At 48.0% G+C, this 13068-nt stretch overlaps 1 protein-coding gene across 2 annotated transcripts in view; it reads right to left on the reverse strand.

Moving 5' to 3' along the window:
• The window catches only part of CPPED1 (calcineurin like phosphoesterase domain containing 1), a 101252-nt gene that overhangs the window by 24021 nt on the left and 64163 nt on the right, over positions 1-13068 (reverse strand). For both annotated transcript variants that reach the window (XM_032392170.1, XM_032392171.1), the window contains exon 3: positions 9329-9751. In XM_032392170.1, coding sequence (XP_032248061.1) covers positions 9329-9751 — 423 coding nt within the window. The remainder of the gene's footprint in view (positions 1-9328; positions 9752-13068) is intronic.

Raw genomic sequence — 13068 nt, forward strand, 5'->3', positions numbered from 1 at the left:
CACACAGATGAATACACAGGAGAGTTCCCGAAAAGGGCAATAATCAAATTACTGATGGATTCAAAAAGAGACCCTTAGGAAAACTGATGATACCTCCAATTATTTTTCTTTCGTGCAAAAATGGCCCTCGGTGATGCTGCTGTCAAATGCAAATTGTCGAACAATTACTTTAGACTGTTTAGACCAAGGAAACCAAGTTAACGCTTGATTCATTCTTTATTCATTCTAAGAGTTGGGGCACGTTTGCAGTAACAACCAACGTTTTATCAAATACAAGTTGATGTAAATGGATTGCCATGATTTGTCTCTTTTTGCAAGGTAATGTCTCAAACCAACCTTTTTTTTTTTAAAGATTTATTTATTTTAGAAAGAGAGAGCGAGAGCACGTGCTCGAGCACGCCTGCACTCTGTAAGGGAAAGGGGCAGAGGGACAGAATCCTAAGCAGGCTCCACACCCAGCGTGGGCTCAATCCCACGACCCTGAGCTGAAATTGAGATTCGGATGCCCAACCGACTGAGCCACCCAGGTGCCCCAAGCCAACCTTTATTTTTATTTCATCGCTCTTGGCTAAGAGCTACAGTCCCCATGTTTTAAGTAAGCTTTTTCTGGTGCCCATTATCCTTGGCTAAGAGCCGCCCTGGACTTGAGTCTACAGGGGTGGACAGATCCCTCCCTGCTTTCCAACAGCATCTGTCTGCAGAAGGTGTGATTTACACACTCAAGATCAAAGGACGAGTTGAGGAGCTCACTTTGAAAGAAAGGCTGCTGCGTGCTGAGGCCAGAGGGGCCTCCCTCACCCTGGGTGTGCTCCCTGCAGCCTCACTCCACAGACCCCTCAGACGCGGTGGCTCTAAGCCTCCTTGGCAAGGTGGACCAGCTCCTTGCTGAGGCGGCCCCTGCAGAAGGGCAGGTGCAGGGTGGACGGGGTGGATAAGCAGGTGGGACCTACCCCCACCCTAGCTGGCCTGGCAGCCTGCATCTTGCCGTCAGGTCACACGCGCGCCAGAGGTGCATTCTACTCATTACCCAGACAGCAGCGTGTCTAAGAGGTCAGAGCCCTAGAACGGGAGCCCGGCTCGGCCACTTCCCAGCTGTGCGTCTCTCTTCCTTGTCTAAAAATCAGAGCAACAGTATCTGTCCTGTTTATTAGTCTAATAGTACTGTACTATAATATTTAATAGGTGGTCATTGTTATTACATGAGTGTAATGTTAATTGTGTTTTAAATGGCTAGGGAAGTAAAACTGATACTGGAGGAAGTCGGCGACCCTGTGGGTTCCAGCACCCACTGGTGGCATATCGTGGGACTGACTCAGGGACATGGGATCCCAGCGTGGTGGGCACAGGAGTAGCAGAAACAACATGGTCAGAAAGACGAGGGTCCCAACTCTGGCAATACTCCAGCACCTAGCCGTGGGTCAGAGGCGTGAACTTGCAGAAAGGAGAAAATATGTTCCTTCATAGATCCATTTCTCTAACGTTAAGTCACCATATTTTTAGGATAAAATATGGTATCCTCCCGACAGTGGCAGGAAGACGGGTACCACTAATAGCACTGTTCTTACTGAGCCCTCCCCAGGAACCAGACCCTGTGTCACTGTACTGGCTTATCTTACCCGATCCCCCATGAAAACCGGAGATACTACCACGCCTGATGCCTGCTTCCGAGCCCTGTGACCTCAACAAGTGACTCCAGGCAGCTCGTTGGGGGTTGCTTGTGCAGAGGCTGTGCTGACAAAGAGCATGGCCGCGGGCAGACCAAGAGCAATAGTAAAACTGAACATGAGTCGTTTCTCAAAAACCTTGTTCATCTTTTCCCTTTCTCAGGAGAAAAGCTGCTCTTTTTGGTGCCTGTGACGTGGCTTCTGGGAGGGAGGGAGGCTACAGCCCCGAGGGAGACACAGGCGCAGACCATGAGGCCCCACCCAGGCAGGGTGGCCCCGTTGGAGCCTTGTGGGCAAGGCGGCATCGCACCTGCCCTTGGACGTGACCCCTTCCACCTGGGCAATGTTACTGCAGGGAGCTCCTCACCTGGCCGCCCACTGGTGCACAGAATAGTGCCCTGTGGAAAAGAAGCAGCTGCGAGAAGCTCTTTCCTTTCCTCTTATGTGTCTGTAAGTTAAATTTAGAATGGACTCAGAGCCAGAAAGCGTCTGTGTGCTGGGCTCCTCACCTGCGTTGCACACAGGGTCATAGGCTCCTCGGCGTTGTGACGAGGGGCACGGAGCGCCATGCCTGCACTAGGAGGCTTGTCAAAGGGGTGCCATTCTTTCACTTCCAAATGAATCATCCATACGCAAACATTTTTGTTAAGTCAAATTAAAAAAAAACAAAAAAAACCCAAAAAACAACTACAAAACTAAAGCAACTTCCGGCTTAAATGACAGTATTCTACGTTCTCACTTATATCATTGGCCATAGTGGGGGCAGATGTCTCTTAAATGCAAGCAAGTCCAGTACTAAAAATACTTGAACTACTACTGGAAGTAAGTAAGAGTGTTTAGCTAAGCAAGGGATATTTCAATTTTACAAAGGAATCCCAATGCTCATTTGAAAGTGACACTAATTGCTATTTTTAAGACATGACCTAAAAAGAGAGGCTATAATATTTTGATTCCGTACACTCAAACAGTCATTACGGTTTCCTGTTGCTGAGCCTCCTTTCTGAAATGTCGCAATGGGAGTTTTCAACAAGGCTGGTCATTTCCAGTTCGAGCAAGGTAGCTACGATACCAGAGGGGGGACCTCTGTCTGCTCCACTTCTTCCTACCCTCAGTGCCTCGCCCAGGCCCGCACTACGTGTTGAAAGAATAAATGTGGACTTAACTATGGGAACCGGCAGCACAACACTGACACGCACCAGATTCTCGGTTTATAAATATTTACAAGCAGGACTTGATTTCGACGTTAATGAGCCCAACTGTTAAGGATACCTCCGAAGCGAGAAATGTAACCCATCACTTTCTGCCAGATGCAGCTTCGGCAGTTGGTCCTTTATCTGGGTTTGCAGGGAATGAGGCACAGACATCAAATGACTAGAGCAGGATGTCTTACGGTGGATTGGTCAAAATGGAAAACAGACCCAACCTGGGAACATGAACTCGGGACCAAATCTAAATTTAAGAGGATAAAATTCCTCAAGCAGATAGGCTCCCAGAAACTCTGGAGTCCACGGATGCTTCAAAAAGGATAGTTTATGAGGTCTTGCTTGAGAATTGGTTAAAAAAACAACCACTAAGATAGTTTTTTAAAATGCATTTTAAACAGAGGGCATCGTGGGGGTCTCTGGGGGGCTCAGTCATTGAGTATCTGACTCCTGATTTCAGCTCAGGTCGTGATCTAACAGTCATGAGATCGAGCCCCGAGTCGTGCTCCACGCTCAGCACAGAGTCTGCACGGGATTCTCTCTCTTTTCTCTCTCCCTCTGCCTCTCCCCGTGCTCGTGGGTGCTCTCTCTCTCTCTCTCTCAATAAATAAATAAAATCTTTAAAGAGAGGGCATCAAAAGATGACCGCCACGGTCTTGTGGACACATTGGCTAGATTCAGAAAACCTGAGTATGAAATTATGCCCTCACAGGTGTGTTTACCAATACATTAACTGGTGTGCTATGTGCTTTAGAAAAGTAATGAGGAGTTGAATTCTATCACCAAATTCCACAGGAATTTTCCATAGAGTGGAGCACTTCCCCCCTTTTAAACTAGTACCCCCTTTTCATAAAACTAAAAATAACATGTATTCCTCATCCGCCCTGAAAAATCTCAGACTCCTTGAGACACAGTCTGTCTTCCTGCACATCCCAGGAGCTAAGAGACGTTCTGTCTAGCTTCACTTCCTGCAGTTTGTATTATGAAAAGAGTTGCTAATCCTTTTTTTCCTCAACTTACAAAGTCTCGTTAGCAAACATGCCTCTTCTTGCTTGGAGATTCTCGAGCACCCCCCTGCGAGAAGACCCTGCCCCTCCTGCTGGCGCCCCAGGGTGAGAAGTGCTTCGGGGAGGATAAAGCCAGACCTGCATAAAGCAGATTTGCCTGCTGTGGGCTCGCGATCTAACAACTGGGTCATGTAACAACCAACAACCCTGCATGGAGCACATACCCTGTCCCCGCCTCACTTTATCTGCTTCTCACACTAACCCTGTGAGGTTGGGACCAGAAGCCTCATTTAACAAGTGAGAAAACTAAGGCAGAAAGATGTTCAGCAGCTTATGTGAGGCCACATGGCTGGGGGAGTGGCAACAAAGGATTTGAATCCAGGTCTGTCTGAAGCCCAAGCTTGCCTGCTGCCCTGTGATGTGATAGGGCCTCATCCCTCCCGCCCATCCGCACGTCACCCCTGCACCGCAAGTCACCCCTGCACCACAAGTTCTGCCTTACCCACAGGCTACCTGTACTATCACTTACTGAATATTTTTCTTTAACTTGAAGAGCTAGTTATATTTTTTCTAACACATGTTGAAGTACTAGATTTTAAATGCCCCATGTCATCTCCCACCCCGTACCCCCACTTCATGTCACGGGCCTCCAACAGAACGGGCCTCACCCAGGCGTGCCCTCCACTGAGGACCCCGAGGCTTGCTCTGGGCAGACCCTCCAGTGAGTCAGGCAGCTGCCACAGTGGGGTCACCAGAAGCACGCTGGAGCTAGACACATGCACAGCGTGGACACGGCTTCAGGGGAGGGCGTGGGCGCCGCATGGTAACATGACGATTTCTCTAAGCCAAGGGCAGGAAAGATACGGTCTGCAGGCCTGCTTTTGTAAATAGAGTTTTGCGGGAACACAGCCATGCCCGTTTGCTTACATATGTCCGTAAGTGCTTCCACACTACAAAAGCAGAGCTCCGCACTGGGTCGCTACAGAGACCACAGCCCAGAGTGTTTACCGTGTGACCCTTTGCAGAAAACGTTTACTGACCGCCACTCTAGGTGATACATTTCCCATCCAAAAGTCAGTTGGCAAACACCAATCCATAGGTAATATGGACATTACCTACGATTCTGCTGATAAGTATGTGAATCAAATTTCATTCCATTCCACTTAACCAATACTTACTTATCGACGGGGCCCTACACGACAGTCTCGGCGAGGGGCTAGGCTTACAGAGGCGAACAGAGCTGGAGGAATCAGGATATAAACAAATAATTTCAGTACAACTCAGTAAGACATTAGAGTAGGATCTGATGTTTTATTTTTTCCTATAAAGTGGATCCTGGAAACCTGACCTTTTTGTTCTTTGAAACTTTGAAATTCTGAAACTGTAACCATGGGCTAAGATCTTTTTCTCTCCAGTTTTTTTTTTTTTTTTTAAGCATAAATACTGGAGATGAAACTATTTCTGTGAAATTACTCATTAACTTTTGCAGGAAAGATCAACTTATTGGAAGTTTCCGTAATTGCCAGATTCGCTCTGGGCTCCTGGCTACACAGTTCTCATCTCTATGTTGAGAGTAGAAAAGGAAAACGTATCGAGACATCAAGGGAGATGGGGTCAGTTAAAGAGCCAGACTTTTGTTTTTTAAGATTGAGTTTTTAAATTGGAATCCTTATTAATTGGGCCACATATTAACCTTTTGCTGAAAAAGGCATGAGGGACAGAGACAATGGCCGGGTCTAGCCATGATTTCATTATCTACTATCTGTCTTTGCAACTCAACTAGCTATCAGGTGAATTAAGGGGAAAACCAATTTCTACCTCCTGTGGATGTGATGAAATTGATTATCCTTGGGCAGAGCAGAGGAAGACCGACAATAAGGGGTACGGCTGAGCATCTGCGCACCTGTCCCGCCCTGATAACTGTTTATGTGCACCGGCTATTGACGACGCCTTTGTAGCACACAAAGAAGGTTTTTCACTGAGCTTCAAAAGTGGAAACAGAATGCATCCGTTTCTAGGGAAACCTGACCAGGGAAGCTCGCAGGCTTCGATTCATAGAATGCGTCCCCATGCACACAGTGGCCCATTTGTACGGTAACACCCCTCCTCCTCATTTACCTCATCCCATTTGAAAAACTAATGCAACAATGAGAGATGATTGTTGATGCTTGTTATTAAATCATTTATTCATCCCACACAATGATTCAGAATTATTCATTAAGCTTGCTGGAAGGAAGCTGGGTTTTACCTCCATGGTGGTTTGAGGAGGGATGTGCTCTTTAAAAGGATATTTTATAACAACACAATTATCATAATTAAAAGCTACCCTGATATTCTGATGAGCTTTTGACGTATTTTTGAGTGCTGGCATTTTAACACAAGGAGATAAATGAGACTGCAACAGTACTAGGGAATAATACTGCTCTGGGGGAAAAGCTGGGGGCAACATTAAACAGCACCATTACCCCCAATTTTATCATGGTCCTTTATTAATGAATTTTACAAAATGTCACTTGAACTTTTGGCTTTCCCAAATGAGTCCAAGAATTACATTCTGTAACCTGAGCAATCTTCTGCATTACTGAGTCATGGGTGCATGCATTCCCCATGAGAGCCTACCTACCCGTGCTGCCAAACCAAGCAGGTCACTCAGCCCGCCACCGAGCTGGTCCACATCTGGCCTCTGATCTCGTCCCAATACTGCCCCTGGTTTGTTGTGGGTCTGAAAGGCCATAGGGCAAAGGGCCTGGTTTGATAAGCCACTAAAACTGACAGGTGACAGCAGGAAGGGCACCCATCTCTCTGCTTTTGCCTGGTTAAGCTGGTTTAGGTGAAGATCCTGAGGCCAAGGGCCAAGAGGATGCCTTCTCATACATGAAGGTGCGTGGCGGGTATAGTGGGGAGAGAGAAATGGGCTGCTGTGTGGCCCTGGGAAGCCAGCAAGTGGATCACGGCAGAGGCACACAAGTGGCTTTACCCCAGAACGAGGGGCTCGGACGCTGTGGGACGTGTGCTCGGCACTTGGAACGCACCTTGGAAAAGCCTGGCCTGGGAGCTCCGTGAGAGCACGGACCTGGGCTGCTCTGTGCCCGGCATACGGTGGGTGCTAAACAAATAAACGGGCCATGTCGGTTCTTCACTCACTCCACAGATACTAATGAAGTGCTGATTATGAGCTAAGACTGGAGCCAGGTGTCCTGAATGCAGAGACGACCACAGCTGCATCCCCACACTCAAGGAGCCAGGTCTACTGGGCGACTGAGATGAGTCAACACATACAAGTCTGCTGGGATCAAGGAAAGCTGAGGAAGAACCCAGGAGGGGTGGGGGCGCCTCATACAGAAGGTGCCAAAGTTGAGTAGCCGGCCAGGTGAAATGGAAGAGGCAGACCCCATGGGGAAGAGTGGGGAGCTGGCCGCGTCCTGGGGGTGGGGGGACCCCAGAAGGGAGGGGCGCTGTGGAGCTGCTGCTATGACCCAGATGGTGGCCTCAAGAAGTGGACAGTCTGGAGAGATGCTAAAGGCACTAGGAATATCCAGAGTATTCTGGGCAAGGAGGCCCTACTGGAGATGGCTCTGTCAGCGTTCCAGAGCCTGAAGCCATTGAGCGCGGAACAAGACGACTAGCTCCTCTGCTCTGGCTCATGCTGAGCAAGCAAGCTCCTGCTTATCACTTGGCTTCCCGTGTTGCCGGCCCACGGGAAGAGACTGCTGCTGGGGCTGAGGGGGAGGGTTTCAGTCTCGCTGTAAATCAATCACCTGGCATCCTGCAGGTAGCTATCCATCTGTGAGCTGGGGCAACCGGAGCCCACCTCCAAGACACAGACCAGCTCTGGGTGTGCTGACAAATCCTTCCTGAGCCTGCAGAGCTGCAGGCCTGAAGCGGAGGTGGCTGGCACATCCTGAATACAACGCCAGGCTCCTGGTGGGTGGGCAGCAGGCGTCCCCCGAGGGGCTGCCTTGTTACAGCTGTGGGCTCTCTCTTTCTAAGGGTCTACAGGTCTCCGTATCTGGGGGTGCGTGTGGGCTGCATGTGGTCCTCCAGCGATGGGAAACCCAGAACCACATGCCACTCAGGAATGTGGCTGACAGGAGCAGAGAACAAAGAGCAGTCACGGGGATGGCATTTGCATCATTTAACGTTTGATATGAAAAGAACCTTTTCACTGCCATTAAATGTTCTCTCTGGCATTATTCTCTGTTACAAAATAGTCTCCATGGTGGTGCTGATGCTATCGTGACACTTCATTTCCTTGTCATCAAAATGGTTTTCTGCACCAACTCAAGCATGGCACGAAATTTCAAAGACCTCAATACAAGTTTTCCAACTTCATCTCCATGGAACAGTTGGAAAATGTCTCCAATTATGCAAGCTTTTTGTAAAATGTCTCAAAAATACAGAAGGGCCTATTGTACATTTCATAAGGAAATGCGAACACATTTAATGCTCAAAGATGAAGAGTGTCAAGACTTTTTTTTTTTTTTAAACGAATGCTTGCTACCAGGTCAGGCCACCACCTCCCTCTCCCTACCTCCTAACAAATAAATGGATGTATTTAAATGTTAGAAGCGTTTGATGAAGTACACTCTGGAAGGATCTGAAAGGAGGCATTAAAACCAAAACAAGAGACACAGCAGTTGTCAGAACCAGAATCCTGCCAAGTCACAGGCCATGCAGGGAAGCGGCTTAGAATGACCCATTTCTCATGAGAGCAACACTGCAGGTGCTGCCAGGAGGGGAGAGGGAGGGTGTGCGGACCAGTACACCACCGTGTGTGCATGTGTGCACGTGTGTGTGCACACGTGTGTCAAATATGTCATCAGCTGATAAGTGACAGTGGGTTAAACCAGACTAAATACATTTCTCTCTCCTGGTTCTGGAGGAGAATTCAGTCCTCATCCTAGGAAAACTGATGAGGAGGCTCCAGGACCTGCCATGTCCCAGGACTTCCCAGGGTTACATCTAACACTGGCGGAAAGCTGGGCTCTTAAAGATCACCTGCTGTTGAGCAAGTTCCTGCTCAACAGAGATATGAGAAAAGATGCCTCTGGCATCATCCCTTCTCCTGCGGTCAGTACAGCCACAGTCAGACCCCCTCTGCCCCCAATGACTGCCTCCCTGCAGGACCCCCATCCTCAGCAGCCGCCACAACTTTACTACCTGTAGGCCAGGGGCTACTGTAATGATTTACAGGCCCCCTGTCCTTTAATCCTAATGACCACCCTATGACAGAGCTCCTTCTGCTACTCCCACTTTACAGATGAGTACACTGAGGCTGGAAGGGCTGGTCCGAGGCCACACTGTCAGTGGGGGGTGGAGGTGGGGACAGAACCTAGTTCTGGCCAAAGCCCCATCCTCTCCACCCTTCGCCAGGCTGCAGGAGGTGGAAGAAGGATCTGGAAGCCTCCTCTCTAGCCGGCCCTCCCCGCCAGCCCCTAGGGCCCCGGGTCACTACCTGCTCTGATGAACTTCTCGGCCACCTCCTTCCGCACAGACTTGGTGAGGTTGAAGTAGTCGTTGTCCTCGTCGATGCTGTGGAGGAACAGCGGAATGTGCTGGAAGACAATGGCGTGCTGGCACTTGCGCTGGCCCGCGATACTCAGCTGCTGGTGCAGCCACTGGTCCTGCGCCTGCTTCAGGGCGGGGCATCGGGAGGCATCGTACCAGAACTGGGAGTTGAGGACGAGGAACAGGACGCCCCCGACCCAGAAGCTGAAGTAGTCGTCCCCCCAGGTCCGCTGGAACTCCGCCACTGTCTCGGGCGTGGGGGTGTTGCCCACGTCGTGGTTGCCGCTGACCAGCACCAGCGGGATGTCGCTGTCCACGCGCGAGAGCACCCGCTGCAGGTCCGCGGTCTGCTCCTTCCGCCAGGGCATCCCTGCAAGAGTGAGGGTCACGTCTGAGACAGCCGCGGCTGTCCATGCATTTACAAACATGAGGTAAGAGAGCACGGTCTGGAAACACACTCAACCCGCGTGTGGAAACTGCAAACAGCAGCTGTGTGTTAAAAGCAAATCAGTAACTTAGGTGGGAGCCTCTGTCTGCCCCCATTCTCTCAGGATGCCTTGGGAATTCAGTGTCCAAGCGGTCATGTGACCAAACACTGCTGACTGAGTGATGATATGGAGTTATTCTAATATTAAATGTTAGTAAGGCTTCATTTCTTTTATTCAGATGAAAAATATAAATAGTTGTAGCTTTTCTGTCCCATCTCAGTGGGTCATCATGTGTGTGGACCCAACTTTGAACACTAGCCCCAAACCAACTGCTATTTATAGTTATTCTTACCATACCTGTGGCCTTGCAGACTGCACGAGCACCCTTACGGGGAGAATTATTAGAATCCGAACGGCCAGATCAACTGGCAAATGCATCTTGCCAAATCCCACTCCCCCCGCCCATAAGGGGAAGAGGTACTTTATATTCCACTAACGGTGTGTAAAAATGCAAGGGCTCAATGTCTTAAGTGTGTCTCCCCACACCACTCCCCCACCCCAAACACACAGGATTCAGTATGGAGATAATGTATTAAAACTTTAATGAATGGGATTTGAAATGACCACTTCAATTCCAGATCTTTTTTTTTTTAAGATTTTATTTATTTATTTGACACAGAGAGAGAGAGACACAGCGAGAGAGGGAACACAAGCAGGGGGAGTGGGAGAGGGAGAACAGGCTTCCTGCTGAGCAGGGAGCCCGATGTGGGACTCGATCCCAGGACCCTGGGATCATGACCCGAGCCGAAGGCAGATGCTTAACGACTGAGCCACCCGGGTGCCCTTGGGATCTGTCTTCTTTTTTGTCTTTGTTTTGTTTTTTGAGCTCCTCTGTGCTAATTTATTCAACAAATATTTATTGAGTACTGACTATGTCTAAAGCACTGATTTCATTACTGGGGCAAGCTGTGAGCCAGAGACACAAATCCTTCCCTCCTAACTGGAGAGTCAGATAGCTGGCCCAGCAAATGATGGATGCACACTGTCCGTATCAGATACTAATGAAGCATTATTGAGAAAAACAAGGTGGGGAAACGACAGGATTCCTGCACCACGTTAGTCCTGAGGAACATGCTCAACATTATGCACAGACAGCATAAGGAAAAGGATGACAGAGAAGAGCAGCCCAACCTCCCTAGAGATGATGAAAACTCACCTGAAAAACCTTGCCATGAGCAGATGAAAATTATACCCAATAGTCCGTGTCCATCATGAATTTAAAAGAAAGCAAAAAGGGTCCTTACAAAGCAATTGCAGTTAAGAAGGAAAACCTAACAGAGAGGAATTCAGTCTAGATGGTCATAAAATAGGCGGACGTGAAGCAGGAATGGGTAGAACTAACTCAGGAAAGAAACACAGGCAAGAGACAAAACTGTTTCAGAACTTACAACTATAAAAAGTTAACAGTGGCAAGATCTCCTTTATAGCCAAGTATATGCCCATTTTTCTAAATGTCCTGTGTGAGCTTGTAGAGAATGTACATTCTCTAAATGTTGAATACGGAGCTCCTTGTATCTCCCCTCAATCAAACCTGTTTATGGTGTAATTCAAGTCTCCTGTGTCATTTGTTACTCCTTGCTTTTGGCCTACTGATCCGTGTCAGTTTCAGGGAATCTTGGTTGAGTCTCCGCTGTAACTGTGAACTGATCCATTTCTCCTTGTAATTATGCCAAGTTTGGTGCGCATTTCACTTGTAGCTATGGTATTGTGTAAGAGGTTAGAATTTCCATATCTCACTGAAATAGCTTTATAATTCATTCTAATAAAATAAATAAATAAAAATAAAAGAGAGGTAGATCTACATTGATACACTAGAAAAATCATTAATATATTAAGTTAAAAAGGTAAGACATGGAGGAAAAAAACACATGTAAATTTTTAAAAGGCTCACACATATTCATATACTATGGATAAAACTTCTCCAAAGACATAAAGAGAACTGTAACTCTGGTTAAATCTGGGAAACAGGAGGGAGGGGGACTTCCACATTTGGTTCAAAACCCTTAATACTACATTTTAAAAGTTCCTTCCTTCCTTTTTCCAAGCTTATGTAATATTTCCATTTTGTCTTAAAGTGTTTTCTTGGTTTGTTTGTTAGTTTGTTTTTTTAAAAAGGGGCTTTTAGCCCCAGGATCCCAAGGTTTAAAGAAGATTCAGGAGAGGCCAGTCAGGCAGCTGCATTTCCAAGCAATCCCAATTTCTAGGATCAGTGGAATTTGCTTGGAGAAGGTGTCAGCTGGCTGGCCCGCACAGGGAGAGGTCCTGAGGGGAGAAGCAGGTCCTGCCTGGCACCAGGGACTAGGAGGCCCCTCCCTCGGTGGTGCTGGGCATTTGCCCACCTCCAGCATCTGCCTCCTCGCTGGTCTGGGCTGGCCCTGGGGCTCCTGGTTTGAAGGGGTGATGGACTGATGCTGCTTCTTTAGCTGAACCCAGACTGTGGGCGTCTGTGTTGACTTACATAATCCCCTCTAAGACCCCACTGGTCAGTTCTTTTCCCATGTCAACAAACAGGGAGGACGAATCCTTTATGGCCTTGAACATGATAAACCATTTCAAAGGGACTCCATAAACCAAGGCTAATTCATCACTACTTTCCTTAACCAGCGTTCTAGAAACCCCAAAGCTGCCACTAATGTTCCCTTCTTTCCATTCATACTTACTTGGGGTTACTGTGATACTCAAGAGCAGCCAATACTAACCTGGCACTTACTATGCGCCAGGCACTGTTCTAAGAGCTGTACTCATACTACCTCGGTTTCACAGCCAGTGGGGGCGTCTGCATTTGAACTCACTGTTCCAGCTCACTGTAATGCCTCTCATTACAGGGTCCTGGTCACAAATTAAGGTCCTAGTTCCCTGGGTGACTTCTCCCAGCTGTCCTGATCCACAGAACATGGATTTACAACACACTGGGGTGCACAGTGTCTCCCATTCCTGAATTTCAAAGGGCATTTCATCACGACGCTTCATATACTGATTGAGTCAGACACAAAGAATGTTCAATTAGCTAATGACCATATAGAAAAAAGCACCTTAAAGGAAAGGCTTACTCAAAACTTGGAAAGGAGACCTTATCTACAAGCAATCTACAGGGAAGAGCTGTGAATTACACATAGTAATAGGATGTTTGTTTCCAAACTTCAGAGGGATCCTGCTTTAGGGGAAATCACAAATATCCCCCAATAACCTGTTAAAAAAA

Source organism: Phoca vitulina, unplaced genomic scaffold, assembly GCF_004348235.1.
Source record: "Phoca vitulina isolate PV1807 unplaced genomic scaffold, GSC_HSeal_1.0 scaffold66, whole genome shotgun sequence".
In the NCBI taxonomy this organism is placed as follows: Eukaryota; Metazoa; Chordata; class Mammalia; order Carnivora; family Phocidae; genus Phoca; species Phoca vitulina.